General features: G+C 43.7%; 1 protein-coding gene across 3 annotated transcripts in view; it reads left to right on the top strand.

Annotated features, from left to right (window-relative positions):
* Positions 1-21787, top strand: part of engase (endo-beta-N-acetylglucosaminidase) — a 62824-nt gene extending 41037 nt beyond the window's left edge. For all 3 annotated transcript variants that reach the window (XM_078225531.1, XM_078225530.1, XM_078225532.1), the window contains 7 exons: positions 376-479; positions 2736-2844; positions 9947-10134; positions 13176-13324; positions 15402-15495; positions 17977-18091; positions 20710-21787. In XM_078225531.1, coding sequence (XP_078081657.1) covers positions 376-479; positions 2736-2844; positions 9947-10134; positions 13176-13324; positions 15402-15495; positions 17977-18091; positions 20710-21126 — 1176 coding nt within the window. In that variant the 3' untranslated portion in view covers positions 21127-21787. The remainder of the gene's footprint in view (positions 1-375; positions 480-2735; positions 2845-9946; positions 10135-13175; positions 13325-15401; positions 15496-17976; positions 18092-20709) is intronic.
* The last annotated feature ends 614 nt before the right edge of the window (positions 21788-22401 follow it).

Genomic DNA, 22401 nt, shown 5'->3' with positions numbered 1-22401 from the left:
ATGTGGCACTATTTGAAAGAAAGTAAGGAGGTCAACATTCTTCTTATTACCAACAAAACAAATATAAAGCTGATTAACTGGCCATCTCACTGATGTATGTGGGACATTGTAGTCTGCCAATGGTTGTTATATTCACTTATATTTCAAAGCAATTCCTTCCATGTAAAGCACTTCACAAAGCCAGGAGAAGTGATAAAATTCTGTATAGAAATTTCTACTAAGTATGACTTTTAGTAACTTTTGCAAACTTCTGCTTAGCATTGTTTTGGTTTTGAGGAAAGCCGAGTGAGCTGCAAAGCTATTTATTTTGGAAAGTTTCTAATCTCAGTTTTCTTTGAATATTGCAACTTCGCAGTAACATGCATTGTCTTCCAGTCTTTGGAGTTGATCCGGAAGTACAACTTTTCAGCAGCTCTATTTGCTCCGGGCTGGGTCTACGAAACTTTGGAGAAGGAAAAATTCCGTCATAATCAAGACAAGTAAGTCACCACGCTTTCCAATTGCAGAATATCCGATCATCTTCACTTGTCTATTTATCCTGTATTGTGGATATATTGCACTGAGAAAATATTAACGTGGGCTGGGATTCTCCCAAAAGAAAACTAACCGCCCAATGGGTGGGGAAACGGGAGTATTTCCCGCCCAGGTTTTGGGCATACATACCAGAATGAATCTCCGACACTGTGCAATACAGAGTGCCTCAGCGTGATTCACTCTGAAAAGTGGTGGGCGGGGTCTATTCCCATCCGAGAGGCCGGCAGCAGAGTGCTGAGCGGGCCATTGCGTATGTGCCGATCTGTCATGGCGGAGATTGGCGTATGTGCTGTGGCCCTCCCCATTGCCGGCCTCCCAATCACAGGCCTCCTGACAATTCCCCCCATCGATGGCCTTCCCAACCGTTCCCTACCCCCCCACCACCACAATCGCTGGTCTTCCCAACCCTCTCTCTCTCTCCCACCAATTCCACTTGCAGCATGGCAGCAGGTCATCCCCCCCACCCCTGCACAACCACACCCCAATAGGCTCTGCATCCCCCCCCTCCGCCCCCGCCATGGCATTGCCTGGTGCAACTCCCCAACAGAGGGGGAAGTATAACAAAATGCTCTGAGCTTGCTGCAAGCTACACTGCCTCACTACCTGAAAAAAGTACACATTAAGATGTAAAATGGTACATGTATATAGTTTACAGTACAACCAAACCAATGTCAAAAGTAGTTTAAATCGAACAGGTTGGGTTACAAATTTGTAGTTACTGTAATCACAAACAAAATGTGGATGACTAATACTAGGATGTTACTAGGGCTAACCACTGTGCCACCCCTAATTTACGTCTTAAAAACAATGTTTTTCCTTAACACCAGCATGTGTTTAACAAAAATATCATCATTTGACAATAAACATACCTTCTATAACGTACCTGGCTTCTTTCTCTTTCTGTCTGGGTATCTTCTTCTATTATGTTACTTGACGTTAACTTAACTCTGCTCTCCACCTCTCTGACTGTGTCAAATTTGAACTTTGACTTTAACTACCAACGCCACTTAATGGTTGGGACCATGACATTGATTGATTTGTCTTAGATTCTGACTCACTTTGCCCTTTGTTTTCATCAAAGACCTTGGGCGGGATTTTCCAGCCGCGCTCGCCCCTCGACCGGAAAATCCCCCCCAAGGTCAACGGACCTTTGCATGGTCCTGTCCCCTCGCTACGATTCCCGTGGTTGGCGGGAGGGCAAAATTCCGCCCCTTGACTCACTTTTCTCTCCTAGTGGATTCTGTGAACTTTTGGTTTTCACTTTCTAACTTTCACTTTGGGCTGTGGGAGGAATTTGGACAATCGGAGGTTTCTCCTGCTCATCCTTTGGCAGATTACCTCTTTGAACTAAGTGATCCACAAGACATTGACAGTGTCTCTCTCCAACCTGTACTAGATATGTGAATGTGCCTAGAGTCTTAACAACAACTCCAATCACATATTTCTCCTTATTACCTTCGTGATTTTTCACCATAACCTTCTGACCAACACTGAACTCGCTAATTTTCATGCCTGGTGTAACACGATTCATCTTCACTTTGTCTTGTTTTTCATTTCCTTTGTTGTTGATGTCAGCCTTAAGCAAGCTAAACCTTGCCTGAGGAGCATGTTTAACTCGCAAGATGAGCAAACTGTTGTAAATTGTTGGGTTCTTCTGTAAGGGAACCAAAAATTCTTTAGCCTGTGTTGAATGGAAATGAATGCCTGGCTTGTTACCAAATACTTCGGCAAAGACCTCTTCACAATCTGTCTGTATATTTCTTTCTGCAGCTCCATTTGATACAGGGTGATGTAGTGGTATTAGCGTGTTTGACCCCACTCTTACTCAGCAATATTTCATATATTTATTCCACTCCAACTCTCTCTCTCTCTTTATCTGTCTTGCTTTATAACAGGAGAAGTTGAACCTAGAGTGGGCTCAGTTCTCCCATTGCAGCAATTTTGCCCAAGTTATAAAATTGAATGTGTTCAAAATGTTTTTCATACAATTAAACTCAAAATTAGGGTTCCTCCCCATGTTCTCCCTCCACGCACCTTAAACCTACTTCACCTATGCTAATACTCTTGGTGTCAAATGTTATTTGCTGCCTGAGAATGTTTTACTCCCTTCATGGAACTGGTTGTTGATGGGGGTGGAACATTATTAATCATATTTTGTGACTAAGTTGCTGTACATTGCAATCTGTTGTCTCCCTCTCCAGGTTCTGGAACTTGTTGACTGAATATTTGCCCATTCACAGCATCTGCACGTTGCCCTTTGCCACCTCTTTCTGCCAAGGCTTTGGGAAGAACCTTTACAGGAATGGAAAGGTAAGATTTGAATGAATAGCTCAACAGCGCAACCTTAACTCCACTTCTCTCAGCTCCTCAGTCCCCAGATATATATCCACATTAGGCAGTGGGCCTTTGAATATGATAGCCCTGTCTTGTACATTATGATCACTCCGCTTATCACCATACAGCCCCTGAACTATATGATTGTGTTTCTGACGGTCAGGACTGTCATTCCAAACACGATGGCTGGAATGTTACCAGCGTTCGCGCTGGCGGGATTAGAACTGAGGTGAGGAAAAATTTATTCACCCAGAATGTGTGGAATTCACTACCACAGAAAGTAGTTGAGGCCAAAATGTCGGATTTCAAGAAGAAATTAGATATAGTTCTTGGGGCTAAAGGGATATGGGGGGGAAGGGGAGATCAGGATATTGAATTTGATGATCAGCCATGATCAAAATGAACGGTGGAGCAGGCTCGAAGGGCCGAATGGCCTACTCCTGCTTCTAGTTTCTATCTTGCTGCAGTGAACGGTGGTTTGGCTGGCCACCAAATTCTCCAACCTCGCTGCAGCGAGAGCATGGCATGAACGGCTGGTAAGATCGCGCCTGATGTGAGGTACAGGGGGCCTCATTGCCTTTTATCAGCTGCTCAGGTTCTGTAATCAATCCCGATTAACCATGTAGAATGAACCTTAGTAGTTAGGTTACCATGTTGGATAATCACTATCCAAACATCACACCCTATTCACAGGACCATCCCTTTATGTCTCTGCCTTCTGTAATACAACAAAAGCCCGGATTAAAGTCTATCTCGGATGGTCTTGTACGATGCCTTTGAGCTCTCCGCGAATTTTCTCCGAGACCTCGGCCTTGATGAATACTCTTCTTCTCCCTCCACATAAAGTAGAAAAAGCAGCACTAATCGTAACCCCGCCAGGGCAGAGGGATTATTGCTCACCACAGAAGGTAATTTGGGATTTCTCCCATAGATGAAATGATTGGGACTATACCCTCCAACCAGCTGAAGCAAATTCTGTGCAGTTGCCAAGTTGCAGTGTGGCTGATCTGTTTATATTTTATGCAGCATTTCATGAATTGGCGCATGATTCCTTTTAGAATCCATTGCTGAAAGGCCTTTCAGCTGCAGTGTTCATGTTTTTGCACCTATCTTTGAACTTGCCATTAGCAAATTTCCCCGATTTTTTTTCAGTCAGAAATTTAATCCGGAATTCTCCCATCCCACCCGTCACTGGAATTTTAGTGGGCGGGTTGCGGACAAAGTGAAACCCCATTGACAGTCGGGAGGGAATTTCCAGCTTTTAGGACAGCGCAACCAGAGAATTCCGCCCTTAGTTTGTGCTCCCAGTCCTTATCCGTTTCTCCACAATGTACCCTTTTGTCCTTACCGTTTATTACCGTAGAAAGGCTCCGGGCGAGATTCCCTGGCTTCCCTGCGGTGTGTTTCTCGGCGGTGGGAGGCGGCTTGCTGTTGGCGGGCGACGGGATCTTCTGGTCCCGCCGCTGTCAATGGGACATTGAATCCGCCTCACGCCACTGGGACACCTGTGGCACAGGTGCGGTGTCGGCCGGACCGTAAAATCCTGCCGGAAGATCTCGCCCAATTACTCATTACCATGTCTGTAAAGTGTAAAATGGAAATATTTGTCTTTGTCCCATACTTTAAGATCCACGCCAACTACCTCATTAAAGTCATGCTACAATGGCAGGCTTCCAATAGTGAGAAGTCTCACAACACCAGGTTAAAGTCCAACAGGTTTATTTGGTAGCAAAAGCCACTAGCTTTCGGAGCGCTGCCCCTTCGTCAGGTAAGTGGGAGTTCTGTTCACAAACAGGGCATATAAAGACACAAACTCAATTTACAAAATAATGGTTGGAATGCGAGGCTTTACAGGTAATCAAGTCTTAAAGGTACAGACAATGTGAGTGGAGAACAATACAATAGGACACGGTGGTATCCTCTGATACTTTTTATATTCTTCAGTAACCTCTTTGAGTTTTGTATACCCCTCACCAGCCACTCCTTCATCCTTGAACAGAATTTTTAATCTTTGACAAGAAGGGTGGGCAAGTTGTCTGTGCAGCTTTAAGACGATTGGCTTTTTTTTCTCTCTCATTCGTATCACATTAATACCTCTTTGGCATCCTGATTAGAAACATCAGACTTTGTTAAGTTGATGCAGTAATATCCTGGTTTGGTCAACAGACTTTCCAAAAATAATAGTTTTATCATGGGGTGATGATACATTCCAGTGCTCACCGTGCCACTGGACACGGAAAACCTGAAGTGTTCCGGTGGACACCACGTGCTCCCTCTCCAAGGCCACCCGGCTGTGAATGTAACCACAAGTGTCTTGTTATACTCTAAACCATAAATTAAACAAAAAGGACAGGGGATTATGACCCCAGGTGGGACACGGTAACTAAATTAAGGATGGCACGGTGGCACAGTGATTAGCACTGTTGCCTCACAGCATCAGGGGTCCGAGTTCAATTCCAGGCTTGGGTCACTGTCCGTGTGGAGTCTGCAAATTCTCCCCGTGTCTTCCGGGTGCTCTGTTTTCTTCCCACACTCCAAAGATGTGCGGGTTAGGTTGATTGGCCATGATAAATTGCCCCTTAGTGTCAAGAGATTAGGAGGGTAAATGTGTGAGGTTATGGGGATTAGACCTGGATGGGATTGTTGTCGGTGCAGGCTCGATGGGCCAAATGGCCTCCTTCTGCACTGTAGGGATTCTATGAAAACTAAGCTAAAACAAAATGGCAAAGGAAGCTTAACTAACTAAACCAAAATGTCGTTACCGGGGGTGATGATGCGCCCCAGCCCACCAGTCACAGAAGGTCTGAAGCATGTTGATGGACACTGTGTGCTCCTTCTCCAGAATCACCCGGCCTCGAACATAGACATGTGTCTCTTTGGAAAACAACTTGCGCACGTATAATGAGAGCTTCCCCATGTCTAGGCACTTAACCTTAATTTATACAATCAACACACTGTTTTTGCTGAGGAGCTTCTTTGGTTTTGTCCACATCCATTCTGGCTGGTCATGAGTACTTTATTACATTCCTGACTTGAGCCTTGTAGATGCTGGAGAAGCCCGGAGGAGTCAGGAAGCGAGCCACCTGTCTGAAAGTGAAGCCTTGTCCTGCTCTTGTAGCCAGCGTATTGACATAGTCCAGTGCATCGTCGAATCAGTGATGACCATCCTGCCCCTGTATGTTGGTGGTGGGAGATTTGTTGATAACTGTACTGTTGGGAATGTGGAGATGGTCACTACTTGACATTTGTGTCAGTGTTATCCCTGATCTACGTTATTCAGGCCCTGTTGTAGGCTAGCTCAGGGTGTATAATTATTAGAGGAGTGGCTGAACTCAGTGAGCAGCCTTACTCATGACTTCCTCATGGAAGAAATCATTTTAGAAAACAACTATGGATGATTAGTTCAGTGTGTTTGCCTGAGGAACTCATGCATGCAATGTCCTGGGAGGGGGGCGGGGGGAGAAAGGTGGCAGTGATCGGCTTCCAACAATCATGGCCACCTCCGTATGTCTTGGGTAGGACACTTGCCACTGGAAGGTCTTCCCCTTACTGATCGATACTGGACTGAGTGTTGCCTTGAGGACAATTACCCTCACTGTTCCTCTGACATTTGTACAGAATTCTTGATGCTGCACTGAAGCTTGTTCTGTTTAAGGACCGATGCTACATTTCAACACTAAAATAAAATTTGCCAGATTATTCAAGTATGTGTAAAATAAATGTTCTGTGACTCCATGTAACATTACACTCAAAGCTACCGGACTATCTTTTATTTACTTGTGAATCTTTTCTTGATGACTGTCTTCAGGACTGCTTTGTAAACAACCTCCTGCAGACTCCATTTAGCACAGAGTGGGGCTCTGTAACACCACTGGGTATAAATGCTGTGTGAGCGTAACTGCCTATTCAGTGCTCGGCAATAAAGCCATGCTCAATTTCTGGCCATGTGGAGCATCAGATCCTTCAGCGCTGTAGCTATCTGAATATTGCTATTGCTTCATGTGTAAAACAATTACCATCTCTTCTTCTCTTCTTTCCCCCTCGCATCATCACTCAGATTGGACCTGGTCACGAACAGTTGGAGCTGAATTAATATCCAGGTCCAATAACAAAGCGAGGCAATCGGAACAAGATTTGAGCTTTTTTGTTTCCAGTTTTCAAGTGCATTCAGACTGATCTCATTCTTCTGGGACCTTTTTTTATATTAAAGGCATTACATATATATGCGCACACACAAGTTGTTGTTTAGTGTTTTAAGGCTACAGGGAGTGTTGTGAATACAACCCACTCAGTCTGAAGTAAGCTGAAAGTAGGAAATTTTATTACAAGCATGCAGGGAAGAGCTTCAGTTATTGTAAAAGCAGTTACAGTAGCATTTATTTATACACAGTACAGATTCTGCTGGCTATATGGCTTATCTTATTTTGTCTGCTTATAACCTTCATCTTTCTCTGGTAAGTGCATCCTCTCACTCTGTCAGAGAGGAGCCAGCTAGTGGAAAAGTACAAATGTGGAAAAAATAGAAAACAGCTTAAGCTCATCAACTACAGTAACATAATTTCTAGCACAGTGCATATAGAAAAACAGGCCAGATGTGTAAGTTGTCGTGGGAAAAAAACAGCAAGAGAAATGACCTTCATAAGTATAACACACAGTAATAATTTTGACCATTTAATTCCCATATCCTTAGAATCCCGACAGTGCAGAAGCAGGGCATTCAGCCCATTGAGTCTGCACCGACCCTCCGACAAAAAATTCCACCCAGGACCTTTCTCGTAAGTCCACATATCTATCCCATTAATTCCCCCTAACCTAAACATCTTGGGAAACTAAGGGGCACTTTAGCATGGCCAATCCACCTAACCTGCGCATCTTTGGACTGTGGGAGGAAACCAGAGCACCCGGAGGAAACCCACGCAGACACGGGGAGAAAGTGCAAACTCCACACAGACAGTGACCCAAGACCGGAATCGAATCCGGGTCCCTGGCACTGCGAGGCAGCAGTGCTAACCGCTGTGCCACCGTGCCGCCCAGTGAGTTTGAAAACTTATCACAAAAAAGGAAACTGTTGGCACTGAAATGGGGTTAGTCACTCTGGCTCACTGAGCAAACTGCAAACAACAGCTGAGTTGTATGTCACAGTAACAATGGTATCTGTTGGAACATTTAATTAAAAACATTCCATTTAATTAAAAACAATCTTTTTAACAAAACCTATTCATTGAGAAATGATTTTGCCAACAGTTGCTGTAATTTTTTTTTTTCTGTAGTTTTGCAGTGACTATACAAAAGCACCAAATCATAAAGCATATTAATACTAACCTCCATAACCTTCAGACAAAGCCACAGCCAAGGACGTAAAGACTTACTCATGTAATAATCCAAAATTCCCATATCTATTGCCACAGAAAGTAGGAAGTGATGTAAAAGATGGGCCATAACTTCACCCCGTGCTATAAAGTAATGTATCACTGGAATTTCAAGAGTGCACCGACTTACTCCAGATTTGCTCTAGCACAGATCAGTTGTCCAAGGGAAGTTAACGCTTCTGGACAATTGCTGCTTAAACCCTTACCTGGGAACTTCTGAGAGAGATTCCCTAGCACATCTTTTGGGGTCCCTCCCAAATCTGATGCCGGAGAGCCAGGAAGTTACAGGCCTCTAGTCCTTGAGCTTGGATAACATAATGAACATAGAAAATAGGTGCAGGAGTAGGCCATTGGCCCTTCGAGTCTGCACCATCATTCAACATGATCATGGCTGATCATGCACTTTCAGTATCCCACTCCCACTTTCTCTCCATGCCCCTTGATCCCTTTAACCACAAGGGCCACATCCAGCTCCTTCTTGAACGTATCTAACGAACTGGCCCCAACAGCTTTGTGTGGTAGAGAATTCCACAGGTTCACAACTCTCTGAGTGAAGAATTTCTTCCTCGTCTCAGTCCTGAATGGCTTATCCCTTTTTCTTAGACTGCGACCCCTAGTTCTGGACTTCCCCAACATCGGGAACATTCCTCCTGCAACTAGCCTGTCCAGTCCCATCAGGATTTTATATGTTTCTATGAGATCCCCTCTAAAGCATCAGTGCAAAGAATTGGAATCCTTTGATTAAGTTACAGGCTTGTGGTTCTTAATCCTTGCTCCCTATCGTTTTTTATCTATATGTTAACTTGAGACACTCGCAAAAATGCAGTGGTGTAAGTTCTGCGATACAATATCTGCGAGTAATTTAAAAACTGTAAAAGCCAAAGTGTGAGTCTGAGATCTGAGCAGAACCATTTCTCTGCGTCTCCAAGTCTGTGATGTTTGATGCACTGAATCTGTCCAGTTCACGGCCTGATTTTGACCTCCAGACAGCACCGTGTTAGATGAATAACCTTTGAGCAGCTACAGTCTCCCGTGCAGTGGTAGCACTCCCGCCCCTCGGGTGGAAAGTTGTGGATTCAAGACCCACTCCAGAGGCTTAAACACAGTAATCTAGACTGACACTCACAGTGTGGTACTTACTGCAGGAGTCAGACAAGACATTAAAGCCTCCTGCCCTCTCCAGTGAATGTTTAACAACCTCGTGGCATCTTTCTAAAGAAGAGCAGTGGAGCTCTCCCTCGTGTCCTGGTCAATATTTATCTCTCAGCCAATATCGCTAAAACAGATCATCTGCTCATGTAGAAAATAGCAGGTGCTTTGCTGTGCCCAAAATATTGGCTGCCACTTTTTTATTGCATTACAACAGTGACTACACGTCAGAAATAGTTGGCTGTAAAGTGCATGAGGGCATTCTGAGCTGGAGAAAGGCGCTATATAAATTCTCCTTTTCGGCACATGTCCCGGATTATGATGCTAAACTGTTGGATATGTTTGATTAATCCCTTGGCGAACAGATACCTATCCTGAAGATTGCTGAAAATGCAGCCAGTTGGTAAATGATGATATTTCTATTCTGGGTGCCAGCAATAGAAATTAAAATCTGCATAATTTACGGATCCCTGCCTCACATTTCCTGCCAGTTGTCTGCAGCGTGTTATTTGAATCCAGCTCCCAGTTAATTGCCAGCACTGTGGCGTTGCTTCCTGCAGGTGGAGTCTCCCGGAGATTGGCTTAACCTCAGCGCTCAGGAAATTCAGCCTTTGTTTGTGGACCAGCAGCTGGATCCAGCCAGTGGTTGCGTGAAGACCCACGGGTGTTCAGAAGATGCCTGGAATGGGGGATGCAGTTTAGCGATTAAAGGGTTAATCCCAGCTACCAGATTGAATGTGTCCGTGAGGTTAGTGTGTGTATAAATATTTTTATGTTAAAGTTTATTTATTAGTGTCACAAGTAGGCTTACACTGCAATGAAGTTACTGTGAAAATCCCCTAGTTGCCACACTCTGGTGCCTGTTCGTGTACACTGAGGGAGAATTTAGCATGACCAATTAACCTAACCAGCATGACTTTCGGGCTGTAGGAGGAAACTGGAGCACCCGGAGGAAGGCGATGGCCTAGTGGTATTATCGCTAGTAATCCAGAAACTGAGCTAATGTTCTGGGCACCTGGGTTCGAATCCCAGCAGAGCAGATGGTGGAATTTGAATTCAAGTTAAAAAAAACTTGGAATTAAGAATCTACTGATGACCATTAATCCAATGCTGATTGTTGGAAAAACCCATTTAGTTCACTAATGTCCTTTTGGGAAAGGAATCTGCCGTCCTTACCCGGTCTGGCCTACATGTGATTCCAGAGCCACAGCAATGTGGTTGATTCTCAACTGCCCTCGGGCAACTAGGGATGGGCAATAAATGCTGTCCAGCCAGCGCCACCCATGCCCCATGAATGAATAAAAAAGCCCATGTGGACACGGGGAGAATGTGCAAATTCCATACAGTGACCCAAGCCATGGATAGAAATGTGTAGTCCCTGGAGCAAATACATTAATTAAACATTTTCTTCCCACCGTTCAAGATATGTGCAAAAGAGGGTTGCCTGGAATTCCTGAAATTATAAAAGAGTCATAGGGTGGGAATTTCCACTCCCGCTGCATGGTGGCAGAGCCAGCACACCATTGGCCAGCGGTGGGGTCTCCTAGTCCCACTGCTGTCAAAGGGGATTCCTGTTGTATGCACTCTTTGCTGCCAGGAAACCTGCGGCAGGGATTTGTCATCAGCAGGACCAGAAGGTCCTATCAGTGGGAATAGCTGGAAAATTCTGGCCATACAGCTTTATAGCGCAAAAAGAGGCCCTTTGGCCCATTGTGTCTGCACCAGCCATCAAGCATTTATCTATTCTAACCCTTGTTTCCAGCACTTGGTCCATAGTCATTTATGTAATGGCACTTTAAGTGCTCATCTAAATGCTCCTTAAAATGTTGTGAGGGTTCCCGCCTCTACCACCCTTTCAGGCAGAAAATTCCAGATCCCCATCACCCTCTGGGTGAAAATCTTTTCCCTCCAATCCCCTCTAAATCTCCTGTCCCTTACCTTAAACCTGGCTATTGACCCCATTACTAAGTGGAAAAATTCCTTCCAACTACCCTATCTATGTCCCTCATAATTTTGTACACCTCGATTATGTCCCCCCTCGGCCTTCTCTGCTCCAAGGAAAATAATCCCAGCCTATCTTCATAGCTGGAATCATAGAATCATGGAATTACAGAATCCTAACAGTGGCGAAGAGGCCATTCGGCCCGTAGAGTCTGCACCGACTCTCTGACACAGTATCTTTACCAAGCCCTCTCCCCTGCCCTATTCATGTAACCCTACATGTTTACCATGGCCAATCCATCTAACCTACACAACTTGGGCCACTAAGGGGCAATGAGCATGGCCAATCCACCTAACCTACACATCTTTGGACTGAGAGAGGAAACTGGAGCACCCGGAGGAAACCCATGCAAACATGGGGAGAACAGGGAAGTCTGTGACATGCGGCGTTCCACAAGGGAGAGCGCTGGGGCCTCTGTTGTTTCTACTATATATAAATGATTTGGAGGAAAATGCAGGTTGTCTGATTAGTAAATTTGCAGATGATACAAAAATTGGGGGAGTAGCGGATAATGAGGAGGTTTTTCAGAGGATACAGCAGGATATAAATCGGCTGGAGACCTAGGCTGAAAGATAGCAAATGGAATTTATCCCGGATAAATGTGAAGTGATGCGATTTGGAAGGTCTACTGCAGAAGGAAAGTATACAGTAAATGGTAGAACCCTTAGAAATATTAGCATACAGAGGCATTGAGGCGTGCAGATCCACAGTTCCTTGAAGGTGGCAACTCAGATGGACAAGGTGGCCAAGAAGGCATATGGCATGCTGGCCTTCATCGGTCGGTAAGTTGAGTATAGGAATTGGAAAATCATGTTGCAGCTGTAAAAGACTTTGATTAGGCTGCATTTGGAGTATTGTGTACAATTCTGGTTGCCACACTACCGGAAGGATGTTGATGCATTGGAAAGGGTGCAGAAGAGACTTACCAGGATGTTGCCTGGCTTGGAGGATATGGACTATGAAGAAAGGTTGAACAAACTTGGATTGTTTTCATTCGAACATCGGAGGATGAGGGGGGACCTGATCGAGGTTTATAAGATTATGACAGGTTGGATAGAGTGGATAATCAGTCTTTTGCCCAGGGTCGAAGGGTCAATTACTCAGGGGGCATAGGCTGGAGGTGAGAGGAGGAAAAGTTTAAAAGAGATGTCAGGGGCAAGTTTTTCATACAGAGGGTGGTGAATGCCTGGAACGCGCTGTCAGAAGTGGTGGTGGAAGCAGATTCTGTAACAACGTTCAAGAGGCATCTGGATAGATACATGAATAGGCAGGGAATAGAGGGATATGGGCCACATAGAGGCAAAAAAATATTAGATTAGAGAGGCATCTGTGTCGGCACATACTTGGTGAGCTGAAGGGCCTGTTCCTGTGCTGTATTGTTCTTTGTTCTCTTTGCTCTTTAACGTGCAGACTCCACACAGTCACCCAGGTCCCTGGAGCTGTGAGGCAGCAGTGCTAACCACTAAGCTACCATGTTCCAGCCCAGGAAACATCCTGGTGAATCTCCTCAGCACCCTCTTTATTGCAATCACACCCTTCCTATAGTATGGCGACCAGAATTGCACACAGTACTCTAGCTGTGGCCTAATGAGAGTTTTATACAGTTCCATTGTTTGATTAATGCATTCTCTGAATTAAGAGACTGAGAGATCAATTAATAGAGTAATTCTCAAGGCTAAAATTTCATATTTTGAGGAATTGTCTTTGCAACACTGCTACCCATCATCATTGCCACTTTTGCATGAATATCCTTTCTAATTACCACGCTCTACACTTGATCTCCACAGGTTATTTAGTTTGCAGATTCAGAGTCCTCCCAAAGTTTTTGTTGCCTTTGTTTATAAGTTAGAAGATGGCGCCAAAGTTGTTGTGAGTCCGGAGCTGACAACCCGTCCCCTCCCACCGTGCAATCCAGAGAAGGCTGCTGCAGTTGATGGTGAGTCAAATGGGAATGGGTCTGAGAGTTTCTGTCAGTGTAAAGTACCAGCCTGCTATACTGAAACTACAACAAATGTACTAAAACTAGCAATGGATTCAGCTCATGAAATCCAAAGCTTTGATATGTACATAATTGAAACGACTTGCAGAGTTCATTGCATGGAAATTCAGCACAGGGTTGCGTGTGTGTGTGTGTGTGTATTTTTCCCCTGAGCCCCCCATCCATTGAGCACCGAATGTTCTGCAGATAATATTGCTAGTGCTGCTCCTTTTGGCTTTTTGCTTCAACATCTAAATTGATTAATTTATCCTTCATCTGAAGAAATAAACCAGAATTCAATAACATTTGTTTTTTACTTTTTCACCTCCATATGATTTCTTAATTCATCGCCATTTTAACATCTGCTCTATTTGACATATCAGCCTGATCTTCAAGTGCAGTATATTGTGGAGACCATAGATGTAATTGTGGTATAATAAGCAGCATTGTGAGTTGCTCTGTTTACTCCACAGAGATAGCTCCAAAACACACAAACTAGTTGGCCAGTTCTTTTGTCGCCACGCAATTGGCAGTTCTAATGTTTCATGATTTAAGTGTGCAGCAGTCTGGATAAACACACATTTGATCCAAGCTGAGAGATCCTACTTAGTGATTCTATTCATTCCTTGTGCGTGAGGCCTGATCCAGCACAGAGTTTCCTGGCTCTGGTGACTCCAATTTGTCTTTTTCCCCATTAGCTTCAGGAGCCTGACATGCTCCAATTCTCACATGGCAGGTCATTTGATCGACTACTAAAGACTTCTTATTTAAAAAAGAATTCTGGTGGATGTTGATTCACACAAGGTATTGGATATCCAAGAAGAAAGATATTGGCCCAGATTTTGGAGTCAACAGTGAATGAACACCACGTGCCACACACTACATGTCCACTTACCCACAGACCTTTTGTGGGCCTTTTTACTATCGTTTCTGGTAGAAAGCCAAGGCGTCATGGAATTCTCTACAGGGGATTTGGGTTAGAAAAAAAACTTTTTTTCGCATATCCAACAACAATTGAAATTTGGAAGAATGAGACTCTACATTTGTAAAAGTATTTTTCAGTACCAGAGAAATTGTGTGCCAGTAATTAAGGCTTATCACAGCTAATTTATGCTGGGAAGGTGTCCAGAAGGTTATTGAAATTGAAGATACTGAAATCTGCTGAGCATTGGACTTTGTTAAGTCAGTGCTGATTCCGAACAAAAAGGTCCAGGGCATTTCTTGTCCACATGGATACCAGATTTTGGGGGTAAAATGGATCTTGTTACAGTGATAAGGTTAGACACTACAGCTATCGTGCATGTTTGATATTGCTGTAGAGCAGGTTTGTGCCAGTCTAAAGTTCTGTCAGAGAGACGACAGGAACATGATGGACCGAATGGCAGTCTTTAACAATTCTATGATGCTGTGTAGTTAAAATGTCAGATTGCTTGTCTTTCATAAATATGTTTGAATATTCCTGCATCTTCTGCCATCCAACAACAGTTTTTTGATTTGATTTATTATTGTCACGTATATTAGCATACAGTGAAAAGTATTGTTTCTTGCGCACTATACAGACAAAACATGCCGTTCATAGAGAAGGAAACGAGAGAGTGCAGAATGTAGTGTTACAGTCATAGCTAGGGTGTAGAGAAAGATCAACTTAATGCAAGGTAAGTCCATTCAAAATTCTGACAGCAGCAGGGAAGAGCTTGTTCTTGAGTCGGTTGGTACGTGACCTCAGACTTTTGTATCTTTTTCCCAACGGAAGAAGTTGGAAGAGAGAATGTTCAGTGTGCGTTGGGTCCTTAATAATGCTTGCTGCTTTGCCGAGGCAGCGGGAAATGTAGACAGAGTCAATGGATGGGAGCCTGGGCCTAGGCATGGTGGCATATCCTGTCATTGTTCTAATGCCCCCCTATATTATGACATTGGATGATTGCTCCATGGTAGTCAGTTGACTTCAAGTTATTCTTCAAACAAACTCATCAGTCAGAGGTTTGTCTAATAGATGCTTCATTAATTATTATTCTCCTGTTCTATACTCTTACAGTACTGAAACCATTACCACTTCCAGAGGATAATGCCCTTGTTCAAAAGTTTATTCAGAACTGTGCCCCATGGAGCCTTGAGGGATGGACAGCTTGGTGAGTCTAAGTGGCAGCAATGTATTTGTGGCTTGAGAGGGCATATTGTTAGGATGCCAGACCAGAACCCCAAGATATATGATGAAGCCAGACTATACCCCAACAATTGTTTTATTTTGGCATAAATGGGGGGAGAGGATGCTTTGCCTCAGGAGCAATTCCACTGACAAATTAGGATTTTAAAAAAATCAAAGCAAGCTATCTTCATAGCAGAGTTTAAGTATAACTCAAAAAAAATGAAGCAGTTTAACTCTTAACCGCTGAACAATCTTTAAACATGAAAAGAAACAATTCTAATTTCTAACTTATTATAATTTCAGTTCTAATTAAGCAATATTTCTCTTATAGACTTAAAACACTTTAAATATAGTTAGCAATCCCAGATATACTTGCTCTAACTTGGGTAATAGCCATGAAGGTTCCAGAGAGTCTTTGCAGAGAGACTTTTCAAAGCAATCAAGAGCAGCCTGTAGGCTTCTATCTTTTAACAGCCCCCTCCAGCAACTGAACACAGAAAGCTGTTTTTTCTCTCTTACAAACCTAGCACCTCCCATTTCCAGTATCACATGACTATAAGACCCTGCATACCTAACTCACCTTCCATTACTTTAAAAAAAACATCCTTGGGTCCTTTTTTTATTTGCAAACAATAGCCTTCTGCTGAATAAACACATACATGACGAAAATGAGTAATTATCCTGCTTTCCATATCTATTGCATTCCTTCCTGATAAACCACCACCTTCTAACAAAACACTGAATCATAAAGGAATCTTAAATGGCGGCACAGTGGTTAGCACTGCTGCCTCACAGCGCCAGGAACCCGGGTTCAATTTCGGTCTCGGTCACTGTCTGTGTCGAGTTTGCACGTTCTCCCCATGTCTGCGTGGGTTTCCTCTGGGTGCTCTGGTTTCCTCCCACAGTCCAAAGATGTGCGGGTTAGGTTGATTGGCCAAATTGACCGTAATGTCAGGGTATAGCAGGATAAATATGTGGGGTTGTGGGAATAGGGCCTGGATGGGATTGTGGTTGGTGCAGACTTAATGGGCTGAATGACCTCCTTCTGCACTGTAGGGATTCTATGATTTTATGAGTCCCCCTTAAACATAAAATATATTAATAGCACATATCATCACACCTGCCCCTTAAAAAATGAACTAACGAGATGAAAAGATGGCTTCATTTTCCTGAAGCCTCTAGTTTTTCAGACAATTAGTACTCTATAAGATATATATCTTATTGCATCTAATAAGCATGCAAATTTAACAGTAATATAGTCCAGTTCAGTCTTTCATTTCCAACATTGAATGCTCCCTCCTACTTTCACATCAAAGTCATGGTAAAGCATCTGCAGTCACATTATCTCTTCCTGCTTTCCTCAACACGTTGCTGTTGTTCATCTGCTTCCTCTTTCTTTTCAGAGGCCTCCTCCTATTCTTGGTCCTGTATTGATTCCAAGTCCGAGCCCGCTTGCGTTGTCATGATTGTAAATTAGTTCTGGTAATGTCCTCGGAGAGCTGGGCAGGATCCAGAGGGTAGAACTTTACATTGAATGCAAACTGGCACAAACCAGTTTGGATTTGCTTTTTAATTTCCTTCGCTGAGTCCAATCCATGCTTTCGATTTTCAGAGTCCCGAAATGCCAAACCAAAGAAATCTTTTTCCAGAAGGTTTGAGCTGCTCACAGACTTTGTCAAAGAGAAATTGTCCCTTTGCACATTTTCTCAACTTCACCTGTGTGTGCAGGGCCATCCAGAAGGGTAATAAGATCCTAAAAGTTACAGAAATACAGAACACAGTCAGTCACTGAAGATTAAACATAGGTGGCAGCATTGTTTCTGTAGACTTTGGATGAGCTTCTATTGGTGCTACACATCAAAATGCTACAGTGATTATCGGTTATGCTTTGCACCATCATAATGGCTGAGAATATGAGGCCTTAATGCATATTGTTCTTCACTTGAACTATGTCAACATAATTACAATTTAAGTCAACTGAACGTTAATTCCCACTTTAAGTACTTAAAGGATACTATAGAACCACACTGTACAGCACAAGTAACTATTCAACCATCATTTCTGCAGACTATTATAATCCAAAAATAACATTCACCAAAGATGACTACTTGTTGATAAGCCTTAATAAAAAGGACTTGCATTTTTAGCAATTTTGAAAGCTCCAGATGCCCTAACGTCGATTTTTGAGGCGGTCATTTGTGCACAAGATTCCACAAATGACAATAAGATAAATAAAGGACTAAACTGTTTTTAATGATGTGGGTTGAGAACAAATATTGTCCCTGACACTGAAATAACTCCCTTGCTCCTCTTCAAAATAGTCCCTCCCCACAACCAACCTTGTTTCTGCTGAGACTGGTTAGCTGCCTTCATTATAATTCGATCACTTTGCTGCCCTATAACTCTGCTAACCAGCAGAAACCATTCCCGGCTGCGGTTAGTAACAATTCTTGGTATTTTTCAGCTTCTATCTCTTGGAGCTGACAGATTGCATTCTTCAGGATATCTCTGTCAATATTACTCGCCTCCCAAAGGATGAGCAAGATGTACCATTCCAATGCAGAATTGGAGAAATCAAGGTAAGTTCAGGACATTTGATTTATTATTGTCACATGTATTAGTATACAGTGAAAAGTATTGTTTCTTGTGCAGTATACAGACAAACCATAGCGTACATAGGGGAGAAGGAAAGGAGAGAGTGCAGACTGTAATGTTACAGTTACAGATAAAGAAAGATGAACTTAATATATGGTAGGTCCATTCAAAAGTCTGAAGGCAGCAGTTGGTGTTCTCAGACTTTTTTATCTTTCTCCCGAAGGAAGATTGTATATCTGGGATACGTGGGGTCCTTGGTTGTGCTGGCTGCTTTCCGAGGCAGCGGGAAATGTAGATGGAGTCAGTGGATGGGAGGCTGGTTTGAGTGATGGACTGGGCTACGTTCACAACCCTTTGTAGTTTCTTGCAGTCTTGGTCAGAGCTGGAGCCATTGCAAGCTATGATACAACCAGAAAGAATGCTTTCTATGGTGCATCTGTAAAAATTGGTGAGAGTCATAGCGGACATGCTGAATTTCCTTAGCCTCCTGAGAAATTAGAGGCATTGTGGGCTTTCTTAACTATAGTGTCATCGTGGAGGGATCAGGATAGGTTGTTGGTACACTGTCACTTAGAAACTTGAAGCTCTTGACTCAGACTTTTGTATCTTTTTCCCGACAGATGAAGGTGGAAGAGAGTATGTCCAGGGTGTGTGGGATCCTTGATTATGCTGGCTGCTTTTCCAAGGCAGTGGGAAGTGTAGACAGAGTCAGTGGATGGGAGGCTGCTTTGGGAGTTAAAAGAAATTCTGGAAAATCACAATCAAATTTCAGTGATTATGTTTTTGAACATTGAACGGTGTTCTGTTGGCCACAAGGATACTTGTACAGGAGAATCATTTGACTTTGCAGATCCTGTTTACACAGCAGCTATGATTACTTGATCTTTGCGGCGATTGTCAATTAAAGTGCACCGCATCAATATGATAGAATAACAGTTCCATTTCCTCATGACTGTTTATATAGACCATCTACAAAATCAAAAGATTTCAAATTATGGTCATGTCAATGGTCTGATTTAAGTCCTCATTTGTTTTCATCCACGCAGTACAACTAGGCATATGCGTCAGAGTGTAATTTCATACTGTCTGACTCCTGTAGTGCTTGAGGGAAGGAAGGTAGTTTGCAAACACTGAGGAAGATTGAAAATGTTAAACATTCTATTGATCAAATGTGACACTTTTGGGAAGGTATATGGAGTGGATCATTTGATTACATCATCATATGACAACCAGGCAATTTAACTCCATTTAAACAGGTTTCTGTGGGAATCAGCTCCCAGCAAATCATTTATTTCCAACTTGTTCTGCTCTGCCTGCACGACTCCAGTACAGTTTGCAAAAATCAGTGCACCAGCTCCAAATGTGCGCTAAAGTTTTAGAATTGTGCAAATTACTGTGCCCTCAAAGCAAAACTGCTACTTGAAGAGGGCTGTGATAAAATGCAAACCACGACTCCAATGCTCAGGGCTTGATCATAGGTACATGTAAAAAGCCCTTTTGCACCTTAGCAAAAATAGGGTTGAAAGATGATTTGCTGTAGGTACAGGCAGGCTGAGTCCATTTCACATGTATCGATTCATCAGCTCAGAGAACTATCGCCTGCACCAACTCGTTCAATCTCATAGAATCCCCATGGTGCAGAAGGAGGCCATTTGGCCCATTGAGTCTGCACCGACCACAATCCCACCCAGGCCCTATCCCCATAACTCCATGCATTTACTCGAGCTAATCTCTCTGACACAAAGGGGCAATTTAGTATGGCCAATCCACCTAACCCGCACATCTTTGGACTATGGGAGGAAACCGGAGCACCCGGAGGAAACCCACGCAGACACGGGGAGAATGTGCAAGCTTCACACAGACGGCGACCAAAGTTGGGAATCGAAACCGGGACCCTGGCGCTGTGAGGCAGCAGTGGTAACCACTGTGCCATCGTGTTGCCCGTTCATCAGGTTGAACTTAAAAAATAAGAGCTAGAAAGATACAGTCGGCCCATCCTTCCCTCATTTTCACTCTAGTTCTTTACCAAGTATTTGAAACCTGTGACCTTTGGTTACTGGTCAACTTCCAGAGGAAGTTGCTTCTCCCACCCTGCTCTGTTGACACCTCTCGTAATTTAGAGTATTTCTGTTAGGTCTTGCCCTACCCACCCTAAGGAGAACAATCCCAACTTTGGCAATCTCTCCATGTAACTGAAGTCTCTCATTCCCCTGTAACATTTTCAAGGCCTTGTGATGCCCGGAATTGTGATGCCCGGAATTGTGCACACCACTCCAGCAGGGGGACCTGACCAGTGATTTATCTAAGTTCCAATTGTAAATGGAGATAGAAACCATAGAAAATTACAGCTCAGAAATAGGCCTTTTGGCCCTTCTTGTCTGTGTCGAACCATTTTTTACCTAGTCCCACTGACCTGCACTTGGACCATATCCCTCCACACCACTCTCATCCATGAACCCGAACGAGATGGGGTAAACAATACGTTAAGAGTGATTCCCACTCCGCTTGTGGTTGTTTATAATAATAAAAAAGCCTATTTTGTAGTTGTAAGAAATATTCAGTAATTGATGAATGGGCAAATGAATGACGTGCTTTGTTTAAGGTTCTGGATATAGAGAAACTGGGTGTGGAACAGAAACCAGTTGAAAAACTTACAGTCTGCGATATTTCATGGAGAAAGGTCCCCGAAGCTACAGACCAGCTGTACCTGAGTGCTACACTGCAGTGGACCTACCCTCCAAACGCAGCAAGTTGCTTCAAGATATACTGTCGAGGACTGAACTACCACAGAAACCAAAAGGTCACAGGCTCTCAGATGGTTTGTGTTGGCGAGACAAATGCGAACCTTTACCGCATGGTGGATTTAATACTTCATCAGGCTCCAGTAGGCACATCCCGTCATGTAGAGTTCCTAGTTCAGCCGGTGACTCGGGCAGGTTTTGCATTACCTCAATCGACATGTGGAAGGTTTACTGTAAATTACACACACCCCCCTCCCGGAATCGATAATGTACAGTAATATTGCTGTCTGATAAGATAATAAAGTCAAAGTTCTGTTAGTTTGTATTTGTACCTTCATGGCTGGAAATTTCCAGAAGCCAGCTGACCTGTATTGGATTGCTTTACTTCTCTGAGGCGAGGGACACCGAAGCAACCAGGCCAACTTGAATCTCACAAGCCTCCAATTCCTTTGCTGCTCTGCTGACCCAGGGGCCTTGTGCGTTGTTGCAGATATTTCTTACTTCAGCGACTAGCTCCTGCTTTGCAACATCAATCTTTAGATTCTTTTTGGATGGCTTTCCTCCGTTAAAAGTTCTTGTGTTAAAAACCCTGCTGTGGGGAGGTGGGTGACATGTTAAATAAAGTGGTTTTGGGATGCAAGCCTCTTACAGTGATCCCAATAGCACCTCAAGATTCCCACCCCCGCACACACGCACCCCTGCACACATGCAAACACACATGCACGCGCCCCCGCACACACATGCCCCTGAACACGCAAATGCACATGCACCCCACACGCGCACGCACACACAATCCCTAAAACTGACTACATCACAATACTTCATGGGGTCGATTATATATCCAATCCCAGAATTCTTTAAGACTAGGCTCTCAAACTACACCAACAATTTGCATTTATATAGCACCTTTAATGTCGGAAAACAATGCTAACTACACTTCTAGCAGTAATTTAAGATCCTGCTGACTTCAGTAAGAGTTCTTTGAGTCTATAAATCCTTCAAGTTTAATCTCCCGGCTGAAATCTATTAGTCGCCAGAGCTGTAGATTGTTGCAGTGGAGGCAGGGCTATAAAATGGTTGCTGAAAATGGTTTCTTGGCAGCAGCCCCCCCCCCCCCCCCGCCTCCCCCCCCCCCCCCCCCCCCCCCCCCTACCCCCGGCCTATTCCTTTGTGGCATCTCCCGTCTCATTGGTGAAGCGGCAATAATGCATTGTGAACCAATCAACAATCGCGATAATAAACCCTACAGAAACACAAACAACAGATTTCTCTTAACAGGAAAGCGCCTTTGAAAGAGCAAAGATGTTAAGATATTAATGCTTCCTGGAAAATGAAATCCCTCAGAATGGGAAAGCCTGCATTTTTCCTTTAAAAGAAGCTTGGGGGGGAATTTGCAAGTTATTGTCATCACAGCTACTGAGTTTTTTTCGTGCGGTGATACTGGAGAAAGGATCTTCATAACTTTGCCTTGGGTTTCACCCAACACCCCATTCCACACCACCTTCCTTATCCCCCCACCCACCCCTCCTTGAGCGTTCCGGAAAGTGGTGGTG

This window comes from Mustelus asterias, chromosome 12 (genome assembly GCF_964213995.1).
Source record: "Mustelus asterias chromosome 12, sMusAst1.hap1.1, whole genome shotgun sequence".
NCBI lineage: Eukaryota > Metazoa > Chordata > Chondrichthyes > Carcharhiniformes > Triakidae > Mustelus > Mustelus asterias.
This window is presented reverse-complemented; position numbering and strand designations above follow the sequence as displayed.